This window comes from Ascidia mentula, chromosome 9 (assembly GCF_947561715.1).
Source record: "Ascidia mentula chromosome 9, kaAscMent1.1, whole genome shotgun sequence".
NCBI lineage: Eukaryota > Metazoa > Chordata > Ascidiacea > Phlebobranchia > Ascidiidae > Ascidia > Ascidia mentula.
The window spans coordinates 8,537,997-8,562,839 of NC_138574.1; the positions used below are offsets into that span (position 1 = coordinate 8,537,997).

Consider the following 24,843-nt stretch of genomic DNA (forward strand, 5'->3'; position numbering starts at 1 on the left):
GTGGTTTTGCAATAATAAAGAAAAATTCCTCTAATTGCAAGAAAATCAACAGTAAAATCATATGCAGTAATACACCACAACATTGTATTCTAAACTTGCACATTAGGTAACAAAAAAACCTGCTTTTCTTCAAAGTAATGAGCCCATATACAGTATGCTTAAGGACAGCAATAGAAAAATAACAATCTCATTTTCTTTCACTTGATAATTCTTGCTCTTGGGTTGCAGCAAAAAAATAGGTTCAATCCCCAGCACATAATGTGAGCTAGGACTTTAGAGCAATGTTCACTGTCGAAGGATTAGTTGAGACACTTGTGCTTTCAGTGCTGCTCTGTGCCTCCTGACGCTGTCTAATTGCATCCATCATGGCTTGCTGCATACGGATTCGTTTTCTTGTATAGAATTGCCAATGTAGAAGCATTTGATCTTCAATAAATTTGGCACAGGGAGTGTTTACTAGTTCTGTTCGAAATTGTTTGTACTGAAGCAGCTCGAGCATGTAGATGCATTGTGGGTAGCGTAGGTACTTCACATACTCTGGTTCTTTCCAGTAGAGGAGATATTTAAGATAGTTGATGAAATTTGTTTCCTGAACAAAATTGACAATGTTTTTTTGCAAGTAAAGGATGTCATCAACTGACAAAAACTATGTTTTAATGGGTTCTTTTTTTTATGCATTTTATTAGAGGTTAGCGACGGGTTAACCCCAATTGCTAACACTAACCTTGCCAACCCAGTTTTTTCAAGTGACCACTTTAAACCCTACACATCCAAACTGCAATGCTTCAACACAAAGCTTTGTATATCTTTCACATAAGTTATATGTATAGGTACAAAAAAATTGAGTAGATTATCATTAATTTTCACAAAACACAATCATTTTTTTAAATCTGGTAAAGTATAGTGCTTAGGAATTTGTCTTATCAGTAACATTCACAAATGCTTTTTCCTGGTAAAATTTTAAGTCCTAAATTACTTCCAAAAGCTTAATTCAAATGTTGGCAGACATGTGAAACAATTTAAAATCACAACCGCTCCCTTGTTATCTGATAAGAGAAAACTTGATAAACACCAAGAAAAGACAAACGAAACAAAACATATGTTTACCTTTAAATATCCGTGTTGGGCAAGAAAATTCAGGTAATTAGGGTTAGCAAGACATTGTACGAACTCCAATTCCACTTGGAATCTTACCGACTCGTCGTTCAAAGAAGGATTTTTTTGGCCCAGAACCCCAGGAATTATTTGTTGTGACATGTTTACAGATTCCGTTTACTGTAAACAGTCTTGCATTTGGAATAAATGTTATAAGTTTTGAGTAGGTGTTTTATTTTTACGAAAGTAGTCTGACTCTGTACCTGTACGCTCATCCGATCTTAAAAAATAGGGGTATTCCCGAAAACTGTCATAAACTTTTTTTTCGAAATATTATGTGACCATTGTCAAAATGTAGCAGTAAAACAATAATTAAAAGGTGTGAAGGTACTAAAGAAACTCCTCTTTCATGTTTTGAATTTAAAACTAAACCCCAAAGTGGTTATGTAACAAAATTAGAGAGAAAAATGAAGATATTATTGCCGGTAGCATTTTTTTCATGATTTCTAATATTTATTTTCTGCAAAACGGTGGACAGCAAAATAGACCAAATTCGTCCAGGTGAGTTGTCATGTAAGACTGCAGGAATACTATCTGCTAGACAAAACTAATATTTCTATACAAAATGATTATGCGCTGCTCGTCTGCCTCTCTTTTCGTGTTGATTGTGTAAACAAAATGCGTGCACTTCTCTGAGTGTTCGACGCCCATTTATATACATTTATAAGATAAATAGAAAAAACGCTGACTATACGCTGGTTGTGCCCTGGAAATTATCAATTTCCATATATTTTTATAGCCATATTTCTGCCTTTTTCTCTGGATTGCCTATTTTTATACAAGATAACATAAGAGTTAATTGCGAATTTGTATTAAACAAAAACGATTTTGTACAAAACGTAAGTAAATAGGTATAAAAAATGCCAGAACATAAAACAGCTATAAAAAAGTTTTCCTATCACAAAGGAAAAGCTGAGGAAACAATAAATACGAAAAAGTGGTTGACGTTAAATATTATGCAAAATACGCTCATTATTTCATCGTGGAAAACAGCATTGCATTTTCTCTACAATGCTATGATGCCATCCTTAAATTGCGTACGATGAATGTGATGTATCATGACTGTGCAACAAAGCTTACACCTTGACTTAAAAGAGGTTGCTATGTGCTCTAGTCATTCCTCGTTACATCGGTTGGCTGGGATTGCAATCTGGCAAGAATAGGTCGCTTTTCTGCAATACAAACACGGATATTTGCATTTCTTTCTTATGCGTGAAAAACTAGTTTTGCATTGCTTTCAAAAAACTTTATCAAAGATGTTTGGAACAAAAAATATTCCATGTGGTTAGTCGGGTTCAAGACTTACGTTTAAGTTTGGCTGCAGATGCCTTGGACTTGCCACAGCCAATCCACATCTTTTTGACACTCTTCGGATAATTTTTGTCTGGCATTGAGTCGGTGTCTGAAAATCTCCAGTATTCGTCACCCTTGAAGAAGTACGTCTTTCCTGTAGAGTTTTGAACAGTTTTAAAAAATGCTACGTTTTGGTTTTCTTATTTTGGTGTTTATTAACCTTCTATTTAATTTCATTGGGCACAAGAGCTTTTTCAAGTGAGGCATAACTGTACAGCTCGGATGGATAGACGGAAAAGTGTGATGGAAATCATTTGAAACAATGGGAAAATATTTACCATTTTTCCACTGGATAGCAGCATTGGGTTGGTCGGGAATGTTGTTCCAGTGCGCACTGGTTCTTAGTCTTCGGAACCGCCTCGTACCGTCGTATCGTTGGTACTCCGAAAAACGGTAGTAAAACCCATCTGAAATCAAACCAACCATAGTTCTTAAACATGCTTTCCAGTATTATTGAATCCCAAATACAAGCATTGTTCGTTTGGGAGTTATATTTTGATACATCAAATACAAACAGGTATTAGGTGTAGTTGGCCATGGTTATTGAACAAACGAGTATCTCAAACAAATCACCTTTAAATATGTATATATTCCCATCTCCACTCCATTGTACGGCGGCTTGTGGATGAGAGGGAAGTCCAAGATCCGAAACACTTCGGGGAAATCCCGATTCAAGTGTTCTATTAGCTGTGTATCTCCACATGCGATTTCCTGTGGCAAAATTAATGTTTCAGATGTGCAAGTGGTTGTTTGGATGCAATTTTTTATAGTGAGCTGCAGACCAACAGTGCAGCTATGGTGCGACTTACAACGATCTTGTTAGTTAAGTAGCCTCCAAGATATTTTATTATGTTGGCTTACGTAACTCAATGACGATAATTCACAATAAAAAATTACTCACCTTTAAAGAAATAAAACCGTTGGGTGTATTTGGAGTAAGCGGCTGCATTGATGTTGGGAGGAAGACCCTTCCAATACCTTACGATCTTCCTTGGGTAACCGGCGACTACGCCCCTATCGTTTATTTTCCAGTAATAAGCTCCACGCAGTCCGTACATAACGTCTTTCGTGTGATCTGAATAGATTGAATTTTAGTCGATGTTGCTGCGGCAAATTTGCAATTTTAATATTTACCATATACAGTTGCATCAAAAGAAATTCTGTCTCCACAAACGTCCATTGCTCCCGGTCGTGGTGGTGACGTTGTGGTCGGTATGTTCGGCCTTGGCGTCGGCTTCTTTTTTGGACGTGTTTTTTTCTCATTTGTGTTAACTTTCCTGGAGCTGTCTGGCTTTCCTGCATAGAGATCAAACATCGTGTGAGAAAAATTATTATCAAGCAGATTTAAATAAAAAGCCAAGAATGTTAAAGTCAGTTCGCACAGATTGATTAAAATGGACAAAAATAATGGGGAAAAAATGTAACACCTACCATACAGTTGTTGTATTCCTGCAATGTCGTCATCGTGTAGTTTAAAGTTCTCCACATAACCCTGATAAAACGGAGCCATAAGGGAGTTCCTCACACTTGAGTGACCGAGACCAAGGCTGTGTCCAAACTCGTGGGCAGCAACAATAAACAGGTTGACTCCTACATATACGTAACCATGATTAAAACAAAAATCCAATATTTAAGCTTATATTTGGAATCATTCATAATAAACCCCAGTCAGTGTCATAGCGGAAAATTAAAATAATTGCTTTTAATAAACCATAAAAATGTATTACAGAGTAAAACAAGTTTATATGGAAGTGAGTAGATAGTTGCTCTTGCCTTCGTTTCCTGTGAATGTGTAACGTTCCGCGTCATCAAAATGAGCTCTGCCATCACTTGGGAAAAACGCATGAGCGAGCGTACCACCTGAAACAACGAAGGTTTTGTTTATTGAATCCATTCACGGTTGAAAACCGCATACAGACTTGGTTGCAAAACGCAGCAAACCGTGCAAAAGTTTCTGATCGAACTATTTTCTTAAGGCCTGTTTGCCTGATAGGTAATCTAGTACAAATCTTACCCCAGCACCATGGTTGACTGAATGCGTGAGCTCAAGAAACAATAAAATGTTTTATTTCAAAAGGATCATTGTGGCCAGTGGGATTGCCTTCCGCGAAGGTAAATCCTCGCAACAACACGCACTTTAGGGTTTTTAAGGCCACAATAGAGTCACCGCCGAAGAGTCACGTTTGGCTAAACATTAAACGCTCCGTGGGTTCATGGAATATCTTACATCTCAACAACGAACAATGGGTCGTTTCGGGCTGGTTAAGGCTCCAAAAATGCATTGCCCACGTACAGTGTTATGCGTTGTGTTTATTTAGTGGTGGCCAAATTGTGAGTGTTTGATGTGAGAAGCGACTTTTCGTTATGCGCAAACGTCCAAAATTACATGTTTTGTAAATAATATGCGTTCAATTGCATCGCTTACAGAAAAGGAAATACGTTTATTGCCTCGCCAGTATTGCCCAAACCTTATCGAATAATGAATATCATTATATGTTGGAAATCATTCATAAATTATAAAGTAAAGTGGAATTATTTTTACAAACGTAATTAAAGTAATATTTTTTTCACACTCTTTTATTCATGTCATGTAATTTATATCTCACCTTTTCCATCGAAAGGGTAATCGTCACCATGATCGCCTGAACCGAAGGAAATTTTTAAATTTGCTCTAGATGGGGAGGAAACGCGCCTGACCTTCAGTTTGGTGACGTTTGTCCATACTTCCCACGCTCTGTTAATAAAGTTCACAAATTAAAAACAGTTAGTAGTCATTTATTGGGATATATCATGCATATATTGAGTAACCTACTTTTGAATAGAATGATATATCTGAGCTTTGGTCATGTCCTTCGTGATTTTAGTGTCGTTGATCCAGTATTTCAAGTCTGTTGTAGCCCAAAGTCCGCCTAACATGGTAATAAATTATTTAATATAAAGAGATGTGTACATTTTGTGGCACTCCAAGCTAATTATTTACATTCGAGGTAATCGTATGCTGTTACTAAGTTAGTATGGAGAAGTTCTCTGAACCTAAACGTCTTTTAAACTAGTGGGTTCCTCTTCTCATTAACAGAAAAAGTTCAACAGCCGTCCTCGACAGTGACGAAAGTCTGATGACGATTCCGTTGAGTAAATATTTAATTGCGCAGCTAAACTGTAAACTCGACATGATAATAAAATGACGTTTGGGCCCGGAGCTGTGCGTTACGTAGGGCTGTGTATGTAAATACGAACGTATTTTAATTGCACAACCGACTTTTCTGTATTATATGTTAATACCTTCTGCATTGTATCGTTTTCCACGGCTTTTGGCGTTGGTTGCTTTTCTTCCCTTTCGACCGCGCTTCTTGCGTCTGGCCATCCTTTGACGTTTTTTGCTTCGGTATTTAGAGTCCGCTTGGTTTCCTACAGAAAATAAAAGTTTGGATATAACCAACTGCCTGTTTACGTTACACAATGTTTCCGAAAATGTTGAACACAGAATGTGATTGCAAAATGCTACGCAGTATTAATATTTTGTGTTTAATTTTGAACAGTGGAAAAAATCAAACAATTTTATTTTTGAACATGTAATGTTTGCAGTAGCTTACCTGTGTTGCCCATGTTAAATGCTCCAACTGTGTCCTCCACCCCACAACGAGACATGGACATCATACGCACGGTCTCTGCATTCAGCTGTCCAGACGCCTCAATTCCTGCCATTTGCTGGAAGGTTCTGCGGATTATGATCATATTGTTTAGCTTATTTTTGCCCCAGCTTGTAAGAATTTAACAACATATTTGACATTTTGTAAGCGGTTTAAAACTGATTGCATGAATTAACATAGGTTTTGACCAGTAAATATGCACAATGCATATACTATATATGTGTTCTAAAATATATATATATGTTGCAAGTTTGTTCGTTATCCCGTGCAACCCCTCAATGCCAAAGTTTGTCTCAAACAAACAAATGGTTGCAGACCCTTATTGTCCCAAACCCTGTTTATCGCTTCAAAAAAACGCATAAATAGGAAGTTGAGTTTCAGCGAAGCAAAGCCGTACCACACCCGTAGGTTCGCACGCTATATTTTTTGTTTTTATCCCTAGCTCAGGACTTTATTCACAGTCAAATACCTGATCGACCGCTTCATGGTTTTGGGGTCGACGATCTCGGCGAGTTTGCTGCGACTCTTCTTCGACATATATCCAAACTTATTGAGGTAGTCCTGAAAAACAATTGAGATGAAACGATTCTTTCAACGGGAATAAATGGTCAAATTTTTTTATTAATAACTAATGTTATAAAAAAACTAGTTTTGTAAGTAACAAACATTTATTGTTGTTGTTTGTCGTAAAGGGAAATGAAATGAGTGAAAATGTCAGGGAAGATTTATTAGAGTAAACTTTCCTTATAAGAGTAAATTTTATTTTTTGTTTTATGATTCGCTAACCAAGATCAAGGTGTATTTAGTTGATGCCAATCACCGGCGAAACAAAAAAAGACAAGAAAATCAATAGAAATTCCCTCGACTCTAATATTCAGTAGTGTATATTTATGGTTAAGTGTTGATATTTATTGAAAATTTATCGTATTATTGCCTTTTCCGAAGTCAATTCCCATGCATTCTATAAAGAAAGGTGTTTTCATGTCTCGTGCCGTTAGAAAGTCACCTTGCCAAGGTTTACAATTTTCACAACGACTCGTGAAGAACGGTTGGTAAATCTCACGGGTAGATTTGCCAACTCACGCTCAACGTCACTACTCAGCGAGTTGACGAGTTGGGATAGCTGCGACTCGATTGAGCCCGTCAGCGAGTCGAGCAACTGTTCACTGCTGGCAGTCACGTGTACTGTGACGTTTGTAATGACACCCGAAAGGAACTTGGACCCAGAGAAGGAGTTCCAAAAACCGTTGCTCTAAAAGTGTTGTAATATACATGACATTTGCGGAAGCGTTGGATACGCATGTCCCCCAAGTCGCCGTTAAATAGCGTATAAAACCCAACCATATACCTCGACAAATGCATTTTGTTTGCAGAGCTATCTATCTGGTCGACTGAAAAAAGATAGCTTTTGACAAACAGGGGTCAAAAGCCTGTCAATCACCCGCAATATCCTTGCTATACAAACCGCAAAACCAGCGAAACGAGATAAGGGACATGTCAAGTTTTGACCCTCGTATTGCGTTTCAGCGCGGCTTAAACCCGGCCTCGGTTTATCCGTTTCCAACCAGAGTTAAGACCCGGTAAAGCCTAAGCGCTATTCTATCACTCCTTTTACGTTGAGCTGGCGCGGTAAGCCGAAGGAAATTTGTTGTTCAGGTGTTGGATCGCTAGTTATAGGGTGATACATCACGCCACTGCATTCTTTGAACCTTGCAGAAGGTAGGCTACTTGTAGAATTTTGAAACAGCTTGTTGACCCTTTTACCCTGCGGGTATCACCACGCCCCGTGGTTCATGGTTTATCGATCTTGCGAATATTTAGCTGATAGGCACGTACTTTTCCCATTACTTCTCGTTTAGCGGGTCGTTTGGTGTGTTTCCGTGGCCGTGAAACAAATATTTGTCTGAGGCAAACGGGAACTAAAAGGCCCCGCATATTTACTGTACAGAACAGTAGTATTTAGGATGTGCCAAAGCCCTCTTGGTTTTACCATTACATTCTCCTATTATATCCATATTAAGAACATCCAAACGGGTAAAGATAGTTTAGTCTGGGGAGCGGATATTATGCTTATGCCCCACCAATCGTGAAAGGCTTCATTTACAAATAAACCGTCCCACGCGAACAAACTTTGTGTAAGACTTAATCTTCGGACTGTTGTTTATATTGCCAAAGGGGGTGGCATTAATTTTACCTCCAGCTCACGGCGGACCATATTTGTCCGAATAAGATCCGCATGACGCGCCAAAATCAAGTGAGTTAAGAGATTAATTAGGTGGGACGTTTTCCCTTATAATAATGCGCACTTATAAAGCTCAAAGACTTATTTGGTACCATTCTTACAAAGCGTTCCTAAAAAAACTGTCTCGCCATAAGTCATCCATAAATCCGAGAATTTACTTGGCCATAGCGCGATAAACTATGAAACATCCCCCAGCCTTACGCGATGCCATACAAAACCGACAATAAATTGCAGGGTAGGTTATTCGCGAGTAACTGCGCATCAGTCTGGGTTTATGATTGTGATTCTTACTCACCACAAAAGCCCGTAGTTTGTCAAACTGAAAGGGGGTAATTTATGTGTTAGCCCCCAAAACGGTTTGTGATGTTATTCCAAACGCTACATCAGCCGTAAAACGAAAATGACGCAACTTTTGTGAATCATTTACTGTATTCTAAAATATTTGAACAACATCCTGGAAATTTACGGCTAAAAGGCTCAACAAATTGTGAATCGTTTTGTTTTGTAACCACCAATAGGGTGTTCAGGAAATTTTTTATTTAACTATAAAAATAAACACTTTTCAAAAATAGTTTGTGCTTTAAAAGTTGCATTATGGTTTTTGAAATTTAGTTAAACATCGCATTGCTCTAAGGTGTCGCCGTTTGTCAAATGCGACTTGTTAGGTTTGTTTCGATGGATGGGTTTAGATTGATCAAACCAATATGTTTTGTAAAAATTAACTGCACTTATATGACTGTTATATATGAATATATTTTAAAAATTCAAACCCAAACCACGCATTGTAAAATATGGTAAAATATAAAATGTCTTTCGGCAAATAATTTTTAGGTTCAAACTATAAAATTGACAAGGATTATTTAAAATTTTAAAATGTTTGTATATTAAATGCAAAAAAACTTACTGCTGCCCTAGCGGCGTTGAAGTTATTGAGATCTCCAAGGTTGGCAGACCTTCTTATTGCTCTTGGTGACGGATCAGGATCAGGAGCAGGAAACGATGCCACCGATGCAAAGAGAGCTGCCATGACGACAACCAGCTTCATTTTCTGTGATTTTTGGCGTTCCTTTGTTAAGATCTTGTTGTGTTTACGAATAATGTTCTAACGTTGGAAGCTCTTACGTTGCAGTTGAGTTTTGCAAGTATAAAATTTTTTCGCTTTAAATCTGCAAAATTAGAAGAAAAATTGATATAACACATTTCAAATAACATCATACCCGGCTGCGCCCAAAGCAATTATTAACGAATTTTGCGAAAAGCTGTTAGCTCAACTATCACAAAACAAATACGCGCAACAATGTTAAACAAAGGCCTGTTTCTAACAGCAGGCACGTCAACTTGAAGCACAACCAACTTCCTTTATCATTTACAGTTTCGAAGTGCAGTAACACCTGCTTGCTTTTTCCTCAACTTCTTGTTGAAGCTCGTCTACACTGTTCCCAACACCCCGCAGGGTCCGCATTTTATAGCAAAGCTGGTCGTGATCCTACAAAGCACTCTGTGACGTAACAGTCGCGTTCCGTCAGACAAAACCTCCCAACGTCAGGTGAGTGGGTTTCTAGCCCGTCACGATCGTCACCTCCCGCAATTCGAAAAGCTTTCCTTTTTTACTGAGATATTGACTTTGTATTTCTAGGTGTTTCTCCTCACCCGTAACCTCGGATATGGGTGAAAGCACGTAGTTTGTGCGGTGTACGACGGGCATTCGAATTACTGCAAATGTGGTCTAGACGTTGCATGTTTCGGTGTCTTTTGCGATTAATTATGGTGGAGTTGTTTGTCAGAGAAACGGAAGTAGTTTACCGATAGGCAGCACATACCACCAATCGAATCCGGTATCGGTAAACAAGTTCTACATGTGCAAGAATCCATTCGAGTCAATGTCAAATCGTTTCTAAAGCAAGTTGATATAAACATATCACAAGCATATGTTAACTTAGTTTAACGTATTGCATGCTTTACGCCCACACGTTGTTGCTGGGCATTTCGAATTTATAAATGTAAATTAGTAAACTTGACTTGTGCAAACCACACTTTATTTATAATCTACACATTTATATTTAAGTATATTCGCCATGATACATTCTATTTTGTAACTGCCGAACGCATTTTCTTCTTCCGCATTTCCCTGCGGAGTCGCTTTCTCCAAACCCGTACGCCTGGCACGAGTTCTCTTAAATTTCAGGTGTTCGCAAGTAAATATTTCGTTATTTGCATGGTTTGCTAAAAATTTCGCCGCGGCCCCGTGTATTTTCCAGGAAATAATGTTCGTGTTACGTATAGTGGTTTTAAAATAAACGCAGGGTTGTTTGTTACATTAACGCGCCGAACATTTCAAGTGACACAAATATGTGGGATATTTGTAACAGCTAATTATTTGTACTTGGCCTCTTGAGATCCTTTCCAATAACTTTTACTTTCCTTATATGGCAATGGAGTCTTGTTATCTATGGCGTAATAATGACTGCGCAAACGAGGCAAAATGATTGGAGCATTGACCGCAAAATACGGCATAGTTTCGAAACTAGAGCTTTCGAGAAAAATTTTGCTTTCGAGAAAAAATGCTGACTACGCATATTGTTGTTTTGAGAGATTATGAGAAACGGTATTGAAACAACAATCGCTACCGAAATTCAGGAAATTCGCTTTCTCTTGTGAATACCAAAGTTTGGTTTGCCGGGTTCCTGATTTTCGCTACCGAAACCCATAAACGAGCAAAATTCAAGGAACTGTGGATTTATGGGTTTCCTACTTGAGTGAACAGCATAGGGGAGCAGACAAAGCTTCGGAGTCCCTTTACGTGCTTAAGGTAGTTGTTAATACATAATTAGGCGACCCACTCACATTTTCAGGTTGAAATAATTTGGGGTTAAGACGCAGAACATTGCCGTGCTGGGAGTATTGAGGAGGAAATGAATAAGATCGAATTCTCGACTGCTAACGAATGTGACGTCACAGTAACGTAGTGCTTACGTCATGAATGGGCCATTAATTGGCGATGTCGAATCCTGATAGATGGCCATCGCATAGCGGACTAATCGATGTGTTTTGTAGGAAACGCCAGTGAACTGAATCACTCGCGGATAATTTTGTCTACGTAAAACATCGCGATTGTGATGTAACAGAATAGCGCAGCACGCGATGTCGTTTGTTTTTTTCGTATTTCTGAAGTACCGGTAAGCCTTTCTCCTATATATCTTGTGTCGCTGAATAAGGAAATGGAGTTATTGACAAATAAGTTATGGGAAACGCGCTAATTATGCAATTAGGTTATTTGCTTTGCGAATTCGTGCGCGAACTGTTGCAATTTGGACCCACATTATAGCTCGTACTTCTGTGCCAAGGTGGAGATAATTTCCGAGCGCATTAACCTGCAAACTATCTTGCCATTTCCCAAACATTTCAAAATAAAAATAAAAACTATACCTGCAAACGTAGTTCGTTTGTAAGTCACTAATTCGACAGTTTAGTTTAACTTAGTTATTGGAAACGTCGTTAAAAGCTGCGGGTGACAAATTCAGTTTATTGTGTAAACTCGTTACGACATGTGGGCTTGTCTGGAAGGTGAGGTCAAATTATGAGCTGTGCAATTTTTTGCTCCGACGGAGGGTCCCTGCCTCAGAATGTTTGGTGTGTTATGCTTCAATACAAGTTATCTCTAATTCAAAGTAATTGTGTGACCAAAACTCTGTTATAACTTAATATCTCAATCACAGTTATACATTCTCAAAAACACTGCTGTTTCGAGTGAAGATGAGCAAGATTCCAACTCCCATCAATTTATTTACGACTGTGTTAACAGTAGCCACGCTTCAGCAGACAACAATGGAGCACTACGCCAAATTTCCGTTCCCTGGACATAAAATTCGTCACAACATTCCCGTGAAATCTGAATTGACGCAATTTCAAATCGAAATTCCCATTGAAATCGAATGCCGACCCCATGGCTCATATCCAGCCCGGACAATTTGTCTTCCTATTTGGTCACGCTTATAGGTTTTACGATATTTTATTACGTCACAAACACCCCGTTTCGCACGAACGGCTACGAACTACGACCACAGTTCGCAAAGGTTCAGTAAGAAGGCGAATTAGTGTGTTGTCAATTGATACACGGCTTATGGCACGACCATTGCCACTCTTGTTTGACACTTCTTTCTATAGCGACAAAATCGAGCTAAATTTAACATCGCCATGACAACGCTGTGTGACAAAAGTACGTTGTGACGTTCCGTGATCTGAAATAGAAGAACAAGTGATTAATTTGTACCGGGTGTTTCACCTGACAACTGATTAGTAATCACGCATGGTATTTTCTCAATGTTCGTGGCTTTATGCAGTTTATAGCTGGTGACATTTTTGCACTCGTATAAGACTGAAATTCACAGTTGCTTGTAATCACCCTAATTTTTTCGGTGTCACAACAAAAAATTAAAAGCTGACATATTTAAATTATTTTGGTAACCGCGTAAACATGCATATATTTCAGAACGCAATTGTGCTTCAACTCTCACGCACAAATACCCGAAACATTCCTGTTAGACATTCCATTCCCAATACATACATATATATACATATATATATATGTAACTATATATACATTGTCCAGATGTGAACGGACAAACAAGTGTAAAGGGATGTCGTCCATAAGAGAAACCCTATATGGAATTTAAAATCGTCTAAACGCGACGTGACTTCCATCCAGATATCATCACAACTAATTTTCTTCCAGGAACGTTAAGTGTTTTCTTCGTGGACTTCGAACTAACTGTAAAATAAGTTTGTTGGTTGCCTCTCGAATTACATGTGAGTCATAGACTAAGGAAGGGAAAATTTTTGATGTCGTATTATCGGAAGTCGAAAGTCGCCGGTTCAAACACCACGTAAGATTATCGCAACAATCAAAGACATAAACAAAGTTTCTATGGTTTCCTGGCTGTTCCACAACTCCCTGATCCATTTTTATATAATCTCACAGTTTCAACCCAATGCAAGATTTAGGCTGAAAGAAGGTGAATAAGATATATCATCCAGTTAATGTTAGTTGGTTGATTTATTTTTATAAAGTCAGTGACATATGCGGCGGTATTTGTTTTGTTCAATAGAAAATCGCGTCATCATCTTCCCACACCTAATGCATTAAACCAACGTGCCTCAATCATGGCATAGTTGTCGCATGTTATTTGTTTAATATACCATCGTTTCGTAACCTTTTCAGGCTTTTCCTGTGATTATTTTTCTCCAACATACTGTTCACGAACTATGGAAATAATTTCTTTTTCCGGCCATGTTCGCATACTAGTCACAATCGACAGTGTGTATTTTCCATGGCCTTGTTGACAATTTGTGGTTTCGGTTCCAAGACTCTCAACGCAGATCGGATTTCATTCTCAAGTTGTGGCAGTTTGTTTTTACCCATAATCAATTTGACAAAATCATAACTGTTGTGGCAGAAGCCAAAACAAGGTGGCGAGGTGCTTGCGGCTCCACACATTCTTTCGCCGGCTCATTTGGGTCCGCACACTATAAGAGTCTTTATCGTTTTCTACTCGTAACTACTTTTATCGTTTTCTACTCGTAACTACAACATTGGTAACTTTCATGTAACCCATATGGGAATTTATCAAAACAAATTCGCGGAAATGATTACATTTCCTCATTGATTGTTTAAGCTTTGATGTTTTGCAAAAAAGTGTGAATAAAACAGTTTGAATGGAGATAGTAGAAATATTTTTTGTCATAATGGCTGCAATGATTCTGAAATGAATCGCAAAAACATAATAATCTTGGTTTTGACGTTGAGTGTTCGTACATGTGCACGACAATGTAAGATAATACAGATATCGGTTTTCGTTTCTAACCAAGTATGTACAATTTTATGTAAAGTCAAATTTATAGCCATATGCAAAGACGTTTATTCAAAATAAGTGTTTTGTTTTGATGTTCCACGTTGTTTATCGGGTTAGTGTGATGGAGCTGTTTTTTGACTTTGTTTTTCTTACAAAGTTTGAATGATTTTCAAAGTTCCCAATGCTGCATTTGCATTCAATCAAACAAACAGTTTATCTCTGTGGAGGATTCAGGATTCGAAATGCTTGCGAATATTCAACAAGCAAGTCGAGGATATCCGTAAAATTAGTGAGAATTGAAGAAACCAACACGGAAGAAGCCCAAAAATTGGTTAAAAACCATTATCTGCCCAACGCAATTTTTCTCAAGAAATCTACTTTTGAACGTACCAAAGTAGAAGAACTATTTAATCACGTCATCGCCAGAGATCTTAAAGCCAATTCATCATTCGGTAAGAGGACGATAGAAGGCCTAGCTACTAACCATCCACATTTTTGTGTATTAAATATTATATATGTTTGACATTGTTTTTCACAATTAAACTAAAATTACAACTACTTTTCAAAAGGTTATCGTCTCATTTCAACTGGAGAGCTGGTAGCTTGTAGCTGCTCCTCGCCAATCAATGTCGACAAACCGGTCGATGAAGAGGCTTACAACGTTTTGCCGGCATACGTTAGGTTCAAGTCGTGGTGTTTGCGGGATCTCCACGACCAACTCAACACTGATACATATGTGTACGTTGGGAAGACAACAGTTCACAAAGAGTTCACAGGTTTGGGATTGGCTTCCACGCTTGTATCAGCTTGTGAAACCAGTGCCAAGGAAAAGGGTTACAACCACGTGGTAACAGTTCACTCAATGGCACTTGGTAAAAGTGTGACGCTGGGTTATAATACCTTGCAAAAATTTCGTTTTGTTGACTACGTTGACCCGGTTACTGGTTCTAAGCCTTTCCCGATGGACCATCCACCACATAATCACTGCACCGTTTTACACAAACAATTATAAAAGCAATAAGAATTTGTGACTTAAAAGATTGACCTTCTTTCTATTAAACACGCTGTGGCATTAAAAGTGTGAACTAGGTTTTCCTATTTTTCTTTGTATTAATTAGCCGCACTGAGTGTATGTATACAAAATAAGAAATTTTTTATTTTGTGTACACAGTTATGTCTTTTAATATTAGTTTGGTTAATATTTTGATTCTTCTGTACAAAATATACTCGATGTCGTGTGTTTTTGTGAGTTGCTATAGTTGCCGAAGTCCCAATAATTAGCTTGGAACGTTTTCCTGCGAAATTAAAACAGCAACAGATGTAAATAGTGATGGGATTCAGCTGGTAAGCGTTAATAGCCCTAATAATTGTAATAACGTTGCAACTTACAAGCACGCTTGTTCATAACTGTTTGTGCAGTGACAATACAGCAAATCTCGCATTTATCCCAGTGTTAAACGGTTCCGTTTATCATTGCACAGAAATCGATTATTGACTGTGCAGTTGCTAATATTACACAAGAAGGAGTGTGTTATTCTTTGGGTGCTAACTAAGTACTTCAATTACGCTCGGTCGCTTTGGATCCACGACAACGCCATCGTTTTGCAACTAAACTATATCACCCGAGTGTTTGTACCAAAACCGCTTCGTATTAAAATATTGTACATGTTGCATTGCATTTCTATAGCATCAAACAAATGCCCCCAGTTACGTCTGGAAGCCGCGTACCAAATGTTATGCTAATACCAAGAATTTTGTAAAATGCTTCACAACATAAACAATACAGAAGTTAGTGGAAGACATTTAAGTCCTGGGAGCGCATGTGAACTATGCTGGACATTTCTTAACAAGATGTCGTTATTTTGTGTAAATTTGTTGACGCACATTCAAAGTACCGTACATGCGTCGATTTGAGTCTATGGAAACAACACCACATCAGCGCACACCATTACATGAAAGATATTTTTACCATTGGAGGATTTCCCACAACCAATGTGAATGGCAATATGTACCACAGTTCACGTCACAAAGTTTTTGTACCAAGTTGGATATTCGTGTCATATTACCTCTGTTTCATCCCGCTGCGAACAGAGAAGCAGCATTTAAGGGTGCAATGCAGAAAATTTGTGCGGGAGGGAAGACAACAGGAGATGATCTTACTGCAGCAACATGACGTTTCATGACCATGTTCGATATACGCCTCATCCAGCGCTAAAATTCAAAATTATGCCGAAATTCTACATGCTGGTCGTCAACTGCGATCCTTGCTGTCATTTTTTGCACCGCATCACAACAGAAATCATCAGCATACGTCAGATATGGAGCAAGTGATGCAAGTATATGTGCGGGCTACTGCGCGTCGCGGCCACAATGATTACCCGGCAAAATTATTGGGAATTTATCGTCTTCTGTTTGTAACTACAACATTGGTAACTACATTGTATATATCCCATATGGAATATCGTCAAAACAAACCGGCGAAAATGATTATATTTCAGCATTGATTGTTTGATCTCAAGCTTTGATTTCAAAAAAAACATTAGAAATATTTGTGTCACATTGGTATTAATCTTGTTTTTTACAACCTAAGATTAAACAAATATTGATTTTGTTTTTAGTAAAAGAATGAAACGATATAGAATAGACCAGTGCTTTTCAACCTTTTTACAGACTGCCCGCACTTTTGTATGTCACGAAAGTTTCATCCGCACAATAGCGCCAAACGCATTAAATGGTATTTTGTAACTACCCGTACTGTCTGCTGCTATATCACAAAGAAAATTTCAGTAACGCAGAAGTGTTTCATTGGAAATTTAATTCTGAAGAAATTAGAGCTTAAATTACTATCAGTTTATAGATTGAGTTGTGATCGGGCCAAACATAGCACGCTCGAACCCAAAAGATTATGTTAAGCCCAAACCACGCCCGAAAAAGATTAATTCAACCATAACGCACTAACATGACCCGAGCAGCCAGGCACTTCATAGGCCTAAAACTCTTGGTACAAAAATGCATCATCTTGTGTTTAACAAGTTGGGTATGCATCAGAGGTAAAGTACGACCCGGATTATGATTTTGTGCGGTGTGCGACATAAATGCGTCAAAACGATTCCTTTATGTTAGTTAGGTCGCCCAGTTCGACTATAGCAAAATTATATGCGCTGATTAGACACATAACTATATTATATTATTTTACTTAAATGCCGTGACTAACGAATCCAAACTTTTGAGAACCGGTGATGCACTCAAAAACAAAATTTTGCGCTCAAAATTGTCGATGTGTTTTGTCTTTTACTACATTTCCATGGACACTTTTTTTGTATAGTACTCTATAGGCTCCAACGATTTTGGTTTTGCTGATGTTGCAAGTGTGCATGTCTAGTGGTGATAAGAATTATGTCTACGAATAGCGTGCTTGCAATAGTGGTCTGCGTAGTAACATTTTTTGAAAAATAAGTGCTCTGCAAGTAGACAAAACATGTTATTAGCCATTTGCAAAAATGCAATAAAACTGAATGTGGTAGACATGCAATGCAGCAGGCAGCTGATAAAATTAGAAAAGGGCACAGTTTTAGAAAGGGCACTGAATTAGCAATGTCAGATTTGTTGCTTTAAGTCACTGGAAACAATTATGATGGAATCTGTAATGTGTGCATCTGTTTTAAGTTTCGTTTTATTTTTATGTGCTACGGGACTCTTTACTTGGAGTTTCTTAGGTCCAAATGCACAGCAAGACGGTTATTCGTATTTACCACAACATGCGTACGCCTGTCCGGTCACGAAACTGATATGGAAACGCTAGCGGTTTTGCGACGATTCGTTCACATGGCCAAGGAAACATAGTATTTGAGTATTGGAACGTTGCAGAGATTATTGTTTATAGCTTAACATAACGAGTTCTTACGGTTACCAAGGCTTATGTGCTATTTGGTTGCTTTGGTAGCGTGTAACTCTTTTCTTATAAATTGTGAATGATTTTAAAAATTCCCAATGCTGCATTTGCATTCAATCAAACAAACAGTCCTCTGTGGAGGATTCAGGGTTCGGAATGTTTACGAGTATTCAACAAGCAAGTCGGGGATACCAGTAAAATTAGTGAGAATTGACGAAACCAACACGAAAGAAAGTCAAAAGCTGGTTAAAAACCATTATCTGCCCAACGCAAAATTTCTTCAGATATCTTCTTTTAAACCTGCCAAAGTAGAAGAACTATTTAATCACGTCATCGCCAGAGATCTTAAAGCCAATTCATCATTTGGTAAGAGGACAGTAGTAGACTTAGCTACTTAACATAAACATTTTTTGTGTATTGAATAATATATAAGATTGATATTATTATTTTCCACAATTCACTTGAAATCATGACTACTTGTTAAAAGGTTATCGTCTCAATTCAACTGGAGAGCTGATAGCTTGTAGCTGCTCTGCGCCGATAAATGTTGACAAACCGGTCAATGAAGAGGCTTACAACATTTTTCCGGCATACGTTAGGTTCACATCGTGGTGTTTGCGGGGTCTCCACGACCAACTCAACACTGATACATATATGTACGTTGGGAAGACAACAGTTCACAAAGAGTTCACAGGCTTGGGATTGGCTTCCACGCTTCTATCAGCTTGTGAAACCAGTGCCAAAGAAAAGGGTTACAACCACGTTGTGGTAGTACACACAATGGCACTTGGTAAAAGTGTGACGCTGGGTTATAATACCTTGCAAAAATTTCGTTTTGTTGACTACGTTGACCCGGTTACTGGTTCTAAACCTTTCACGATGGACCATCCACCACATAATCACTGCACCGTTTTACACAAACAATTATAAGAAGAAAAAGTATTTGGCGCCTGTTTTCGACAGTATAAACGCCCCACGTTATCAAAAGCAACTGAGATATTCTTGAGATAGTCACAGATATTTTAATCAGACGTTCCTGTGCATATTGACAATGTAATATACTCGGTGTATTGTGTCATATACATGTATTTTTGTAGTTTCCTTATCGCTATAAATATGATGGTACATATAATATACATGGAAGTCGTGTCATTTTGTGAGTTGCTGTAGTTTTTGTCAAAACTCATTTTTAGCTTTAACTGTAAATCAAAAACCTGCAGCGATTTTTTAGGAACTGATGTTTGAGGCACAGCGAATGCTTTCAGATATTTCTAACTGTCCATATGTTTGTTAAGCTATAATGTGATAAACAAAAAACAATGAAGGCGCACGAAGTAAAGTCACAAATATATTTTGAAATATTGACTATTTACGCTTTTCAAGCTTGCTGTAGTTGTTTTAGTTGCTAATTGTGTAATGGTCGCTTTCTTAACCTTTTCAGGCTTTTGAGCAATAAATTTTTCCAACATAACTTTTCATGAAATAATTTCCTATACGGTCATGTTTGCTAGCTAATCACAATTGACGGTGTTAATTTTCCAAGTTGTAGTTTTAATATCGGAGCCAAGACAGTCAGCTCGGATCTGATTGCATTCTCTGGTTGGAGTTAGATGTGGCTAATCAACATGACAAAATCATAACTGTTGTGGCAGCGGCCCAAACGAGGTGGCGAGGTGTTTGCGGCAACTCCACACATTTTTGTGGCAACCTATTTAAATCCGCACACTATAGAGTCGATAAAAAGTAACACCGTTACAGACAGACGAAGCATCGTTGAGAATCGTTTTTGTTTACTCTCTTAGGAGTAAACCGAGTTGACGTTTGTTAAGCCAGCACCACAGCCGGACGGCCTCCTTGGCTGTGATCAAACGAATGGTGATTCTTCGCATGGAAATCATATTCCCGTTACCCCCTGGCCCGATAGTCCTAATGGCTTTATCAGTTTCCTTCAAAATTTATGTTTCTTGTTCATTGTTCGCAGTAAATTTGGTTGCCAATTCAAAGTGATGAATATTAAGGCCTCTTTTCAAAGAAATCCGCTTGACGTCGCCCAAGCGCAAGTCTGGCAAGCTCTTTCCACATTAGGTGTTTAGAATTGTTCGTTAAATACACGGCAGCGAATTTACAAATACGCATATTTCAGCCATTCTCTGAGAGCACTAGAATAGGGTTGTTTTGTTACTAATTTTTAGGAATGTGAAAAAGGATTTTCCTTAATTGCATATACAACGGAATTTTAACCATAACTTAGAAATGTTTGAGGGACAGCGAATGCTTTTTGAGATTTCTAATTCTCCATTGCTCTGTTAACTTTCATTTTTTATACAAAATTATTTTTAAAATATTGAATATGCTGAAGAAAATAAAAATAATCGTAATAAAAATAGTACTCGAATTTAATATACATAAACCAAAAAACGTCAGCAAACCAACTCCGAATATTAAAAACTTATTTACAAATTGTGATGATATCACAATAAGTAAAAATATAACAAGATTGAAGATTGAATCAGATATCTTTCTCAACAAAATCCACTGTAGATTCTTTAGACAATTGACCATGACGAGGCCTAATAATATTTTGGAAGCAATCGTTCGTTTAAAACTCATGCCGGGCGATTTGTTACAACTGAACAGGGGACACCAAACAACTGAACGTTTTTAACATTTCAATTAATTACGGTTCTGCTGCTTTGTTTAAAGGCCAAAAGTCAATAATTGCACAAAAGTCATGAATCAGTCATCAAACTGGGCTATTTGCACATTATTAACTATTTAAAAATAATAAAAAATGCATTGTGTGTTTTGTTTTCCTAAAGTGAAAGTCTTTCGAGTCACAATTATTTTTCTTTAACCTATAATCGCCAAGAGAAGTTTTTTGAACTTGGCATCGCTTGAAATTTGTGCTTCCAGAACATCAACCAAAGCTTTGTTGGTAAGTTGGAAAAAAGCCCTCTTGATGTTGAAAAGGTCAATCTAAAACAACATCAACACACGTAAAGATGGCTGGAAAACAAAATCATTATTATTAAATTCCTTATATTTTTTAATTTGTTCAAGTTTTAGCCCATACTTTTATAAACAAGTTAAACAAAAAATTCAAATTATCGAGTTAAACAATTGCTTCTAATTTTATCCATAATTGATGCTCGAGAAAAACAGAAACCTCAGATCTTGATACAACAATTCTGGAGATTCGGATATCATTCCTCGCCAGTCCCTTAAGAGCGCTTTGAAGTCGAGACGCGAAGTAAGCGTTTCTGTCTCTGACTACATCCACTATTGCCATCAAACATTCTCCAGCATCCCCAGCAAACTCAGTCTTAATCACAGTCCGAATATCTTTGTTCGCAAGCTGTAATACAAAGACTCAAGTCTAAATTGTTTATACGCAGGGTTGCCATTGATCCGAACCGAAAATAAAGACGACTGTCGCATCTTAACAAATTCCATATACCTGTTTATGCTGCGATATATAATGAACTTATACATTGTTACGCGACTAGCTCGTGTACGCTAACATATGATTGAAAAAGGAATACGATCACCCCTGCCAATAAGTTATATGGAATAAAACAGGAGGTTTGTGATGCGGACCAGATTTATTGAGTTGGCCAACATAACATTTTTTCGCAGTTCAAAAGTAATCACTTTGTTAATGTCTAGATATAATTGCCACGGCAAAATCAACATTTTGCGGGTCACATAACGGTAAGGCAAACCGGATTTTGCCCACCAGCGTCCAGTTTTACACCCTTGGCTTAAAAGTCACGTCAGTTATCCGTATGTTTCTTCCCAGGAAAGATACTCTCTTTCAAACCTAAGTAGCCATTGAAACATTATTGCACCTTTTCAAACGCATGGAAAACGGCCTTCAGCTGGGTAAACGACTGAGAAGCCATAATGGAGGCAAAAGTTTCCTCGTCTGTACCGTATTTCGAAATCCCAGCTCGAACAAGAAGTTCGGCGTCTTTCACAGCTTTTGTCAAATCGACTTCTGTATCTTCTTTCCTCTTTCCCTGAAATATAATGATGCGAAATCCCAGAACATTAACTTTGTTTGAACATCTACCAGTTATAAATTCAATTCGTTGAACAACATGCCATTGAATACAGCAATACTCCATTAATATGAACTGCCTGAAAATGAAGCAGTTATTTTCAAAGGTCCTACATAAGATTGTTGGTATGTGGCCATAGTTAATTCGGAAAATACTTGTTGGTCAACTTTGACAATCGTGTTTACCCATAAACTATATGCTTGGTAGTATCGATCCTCAGAATATCATAGATTGACTTAAAATAATCAATTAATACATTAAGTTTTGGATTGTAACTGCCCTTTTGTCAATACAATTATCAATAGATCATGATGAATGGCTGATAACATTATTTGTCAATTTTCACATCGGGAAATTGATAGGTTTGCTGCATTATGGTTGAAAGGACTGGAGATAATTAGTGTAGCTAATAGGCAATGCATGCGGGCAGTTTCAAAAAATTCAAAAAAAAATCAAATGATTAAAACAAAGATGCCAAAGCACCTTCTTACTTTCCAAGTTGCCGTATACTTGTAAAAGGTGCAAGGTTTGAGGAATTGTTTAGAAAGCAAACGTCTTCAGTGCTATAAATCATCAAACTGTTGTTCTATCAAAACTTTATTTCGATGGTTATACTACTTTCCACAAGTTAGACGACCGGACGGTGAAAATACGTCTACATTAGGTTTCCTTGCGCTTAAAAAACCCAACTTTGCGTAAGTGCGTTGTGCACAGCCACGCAAACGCATCCGGCGTTTGACCTCTTTTACGCTATTAATGCAAAAACAGTTCTAGGCTCTTTAGTAAGGTTAAAAGGCAAAATAATAGGATTTTTCAGATGCTCACATTTGCAAGAGCCACCAATAGGTGCCTAAAATCGCCGCTGGTATCAGACTTTATATCTTCTTCCAACTCGTTTCCATACTTTTCTTTGTACGCCTTCTTTATTTCAATTATGTCACTATTACTGCGGGTGACCAAAATCTCGATGAGAACCTGAGAAAATACAATAGTCTTCAAGCTTCTGGTCAAAGACGTAGCCGAAAAACATAGAAGCAAAAACATGTGTCCAATTTGGGGAATTCCCATTTCTGCAGGTTGCAATAGGCTTTCGCGAAGTTTTACCAAACAAATAGGCTTAAATGCAGTGAAACTGGAGCAACGAAGTGGCAACTAGAGAAACGCATTTTTATTGCTGTTATCAGACAAACACAATCTAGAAAATTGCTGATATTAACCACGCCAAAATTAAAAAAAGGAAAAAAAGATGCATTTGGCGAACATTGTTTTGTAAGAAAACTTACTGACTCAGTTGTTCCCAAACCAATCATGGCCTTGTGCAAGCAGTAGGCGTCCAGCTCGCTTGGTTTCATTAGCAAAGCTCTAACCAAAATCTCAAAATTTCCAGACAAACATTTTTTAAAGTCTTCGTCGAGGTCCTGAAATAAGGTAAATCGAAAGAACTTTAGAATGAGTCTTTTTTGTCACAAAATGATGTTCTTACGCACAAAAGTAGTGTATGGTCAATGCAAGTAATTACGAAAGTGTATTTTACTCAGACAAGCATTGCTTACGCGTCCGTAGGCTTGCTTGTAGTGGCATTTTATCTGTTGGCGTTTTTCGTTTACAGATCTAGCAAGTATGTCCGTAATGACGTTAGTGTCTGGATCTGCAAAAATGAAATAAATTTAGACAAGAACTTGATAGTTGTTTTATTGTCAAAACTAGAAACCATTCTTAGCTTTACAAGATTCTCCATTTGAATTTACGTTGTTGACGTGAGTGTAGCAAAGGCCTTACTTTCCTTTGCAGAAAGCCTGAGTGCCCTTGCTTCATCTTCCACGCAAAAATGTGTGTCTGGTTTGATGGTACCACGAAGAACAGGCTCCTTGTCAGATTTGTCGAAGTACATTACGTCATAGAGCAAAATGTTTACATAATACAGAACGTCTGAAAATGCACACAGCTCCAGCTCACCGAAGTATTCATCAAGTAGTTGCCCAGAAGTTTTATGATGCCCCTTTATGAGCCTCATAACGAGTACATTTTACCACGATAAAAACGCTATTCAGTGCAATACATTTGCCGCAACTGTGAGTAATTGCCGTTTTTGACTTTACAGCTGCTTTTCACTTTTTTGCGTTGCAAAAGTGTGTGTGCATTGCTGTGTGCCATTAAGTCTTAGTAAACACATACTGACATTTACGCACTGTAGCTGGCTAACATGACTTGGCTGTTAACGTAAACATAGACGTGTTCTATAAGCTGTTGAACAACACCGATGAACGTTGGGAAGTGACAATCAAAAACTGTACAAGGGACCTGTCGACACACAACAATGACCCTTGGTTTGTGAGGTCACCTTGTTTAGAACCTTCATTTCTTTGTTGTGAATTGTGGGTTTAACTGAGTAGGAAAAGTTAATTGCAATATTGAACAGAGTTTGCAACATAAGGCATGTTTCCTAATTGAGTAGACTAAAGGGACTGAAGCTTACAATAAAAGTTCTTTCCTTGCTCGCGCCTTGACAATGTTTGCTAACATTTTGTATCGCACAATAGTGCAACTAACGTCCTATGAAGCATATTTTAAATAAAACTGAAACTTCCGCACGTGTTCTGCTGGAACTGGCAGCTAATATAACCACATCCTCAGCAATTGT

The 24,843-nt window shown here is 37.9% G+C and overlaps 4 protein-coding genes across 5 annotated transcripts; 1 reads left to right on the plus strand and 3 right to left on the minus strand.

The window, feature by feature from the left end:
• Positions 1-265: 265 nt before the first annotated feature.
• Positions 266-1,340, minus strand: LOC145914774 (mediator of RNA polymerase II transcription subunit 31-like). The gene is made up of 2 exons (XM_083002614.1): positions 1,108-1,340; positions 266-589 (listed from the first exon to the last, which is right to left on the minus strand). Exons 1-2 carry the CDS (start codon positions 1,255-1,257, stop codon positions 266-268), a joined length of 474 nt encoding a protein of 157 aa, XP_082858740.1. The 5' UTR covers positions 1,258-1,340.
• Positions 1,341-1,950: 610 nt separating this feature from the next.
• On the minus strand, positions 1,951-9,585 carry LOC145913456 (matrix metalloproteinase-28-like). Its single transcript, XM_083001109.1, has 14 exons — positions 9,305-9,585; positions 6,628-6,719; positions 6,102-6,226; positions 5,791-5,916; positions 5,321-5,417; positions 5,115-5,242; positions 4,282-4,368; positions 3,940-4,098; positions 3,643-3,804; positions 3,410-3,583; positions 3,082-3,219; positions 2,787-2,915; positions 2,462-2,602; positions 1,951-2,327 (listed from the first exon to the last, which is right to left on the minus strand). The coding sequence occupies exons 1-14, from the start codon at positions 9,443-9,445 to the stop codon at positions 2,266-2,268; spliced, it is 1,761 nt and encodes a 586-aa protein (XP_082857235.1). The 5' UTR covers positions 9,446-9,585; the 3' UTR covers positions 1,951-2,265.
• Positions 9,586-14,425: 4,840 nt separating this feature from the next.
• LOC145914507 (uncharacterized) lies at positions 14,426-15,261 on the plus strand. The gene is made up of 2 exons (XM_083002329.1): positions 14,426-14,701; positions 14,819-15,261. Exons 1-2 carry the CDS (start codon positions 14,431-14,433, stop codon positions 15,259-15,261), a joined length of 714 nt encoding a protein of 237 aa, XP_082858455.1. The 5' UTR covers positions 14,426-14,430.
• A 5,386-nt stretch (positions 15,262-20,647) lies between these two features.
• LOC145914071 (annexin-B12-like) lies at positions 20,648-24,126 on the minus strand. 2 transcript variants are annotated; one of them, XM_083001848.1, is made up of 7 exons: positions 23,982-24,126; positions 23,756-23,850; positions 23,486-23,620; positions 23,028-23,177; positions 21,990-22,160; positions 21,308-21,496; positions 20,648-21,117 (listed from the first exon to the last, which is right to left on the minus strand). In XM_083001848.1, exons 1-7 carry the CDS (start codon positions 24,091-24,093, stop codon positions 20,992-20,994), a joined length of 978 nt encoding a protein of 325 aa, XP_082857974.1. In that variant the 5' UTR covers positions 24,094-24,126; the 3' UTR covers positions 20,648-20,991. The 2 variants fall into 2 exon arrangements, with proteins under 2 accessions (XP_082857974.1, XP_082857975.1); XM_083001849.1 differs by having other exon boundaries at positions 23,951-24,126.
• Positions 24,127-24,843: the final 717 nt, after the last annotated feature.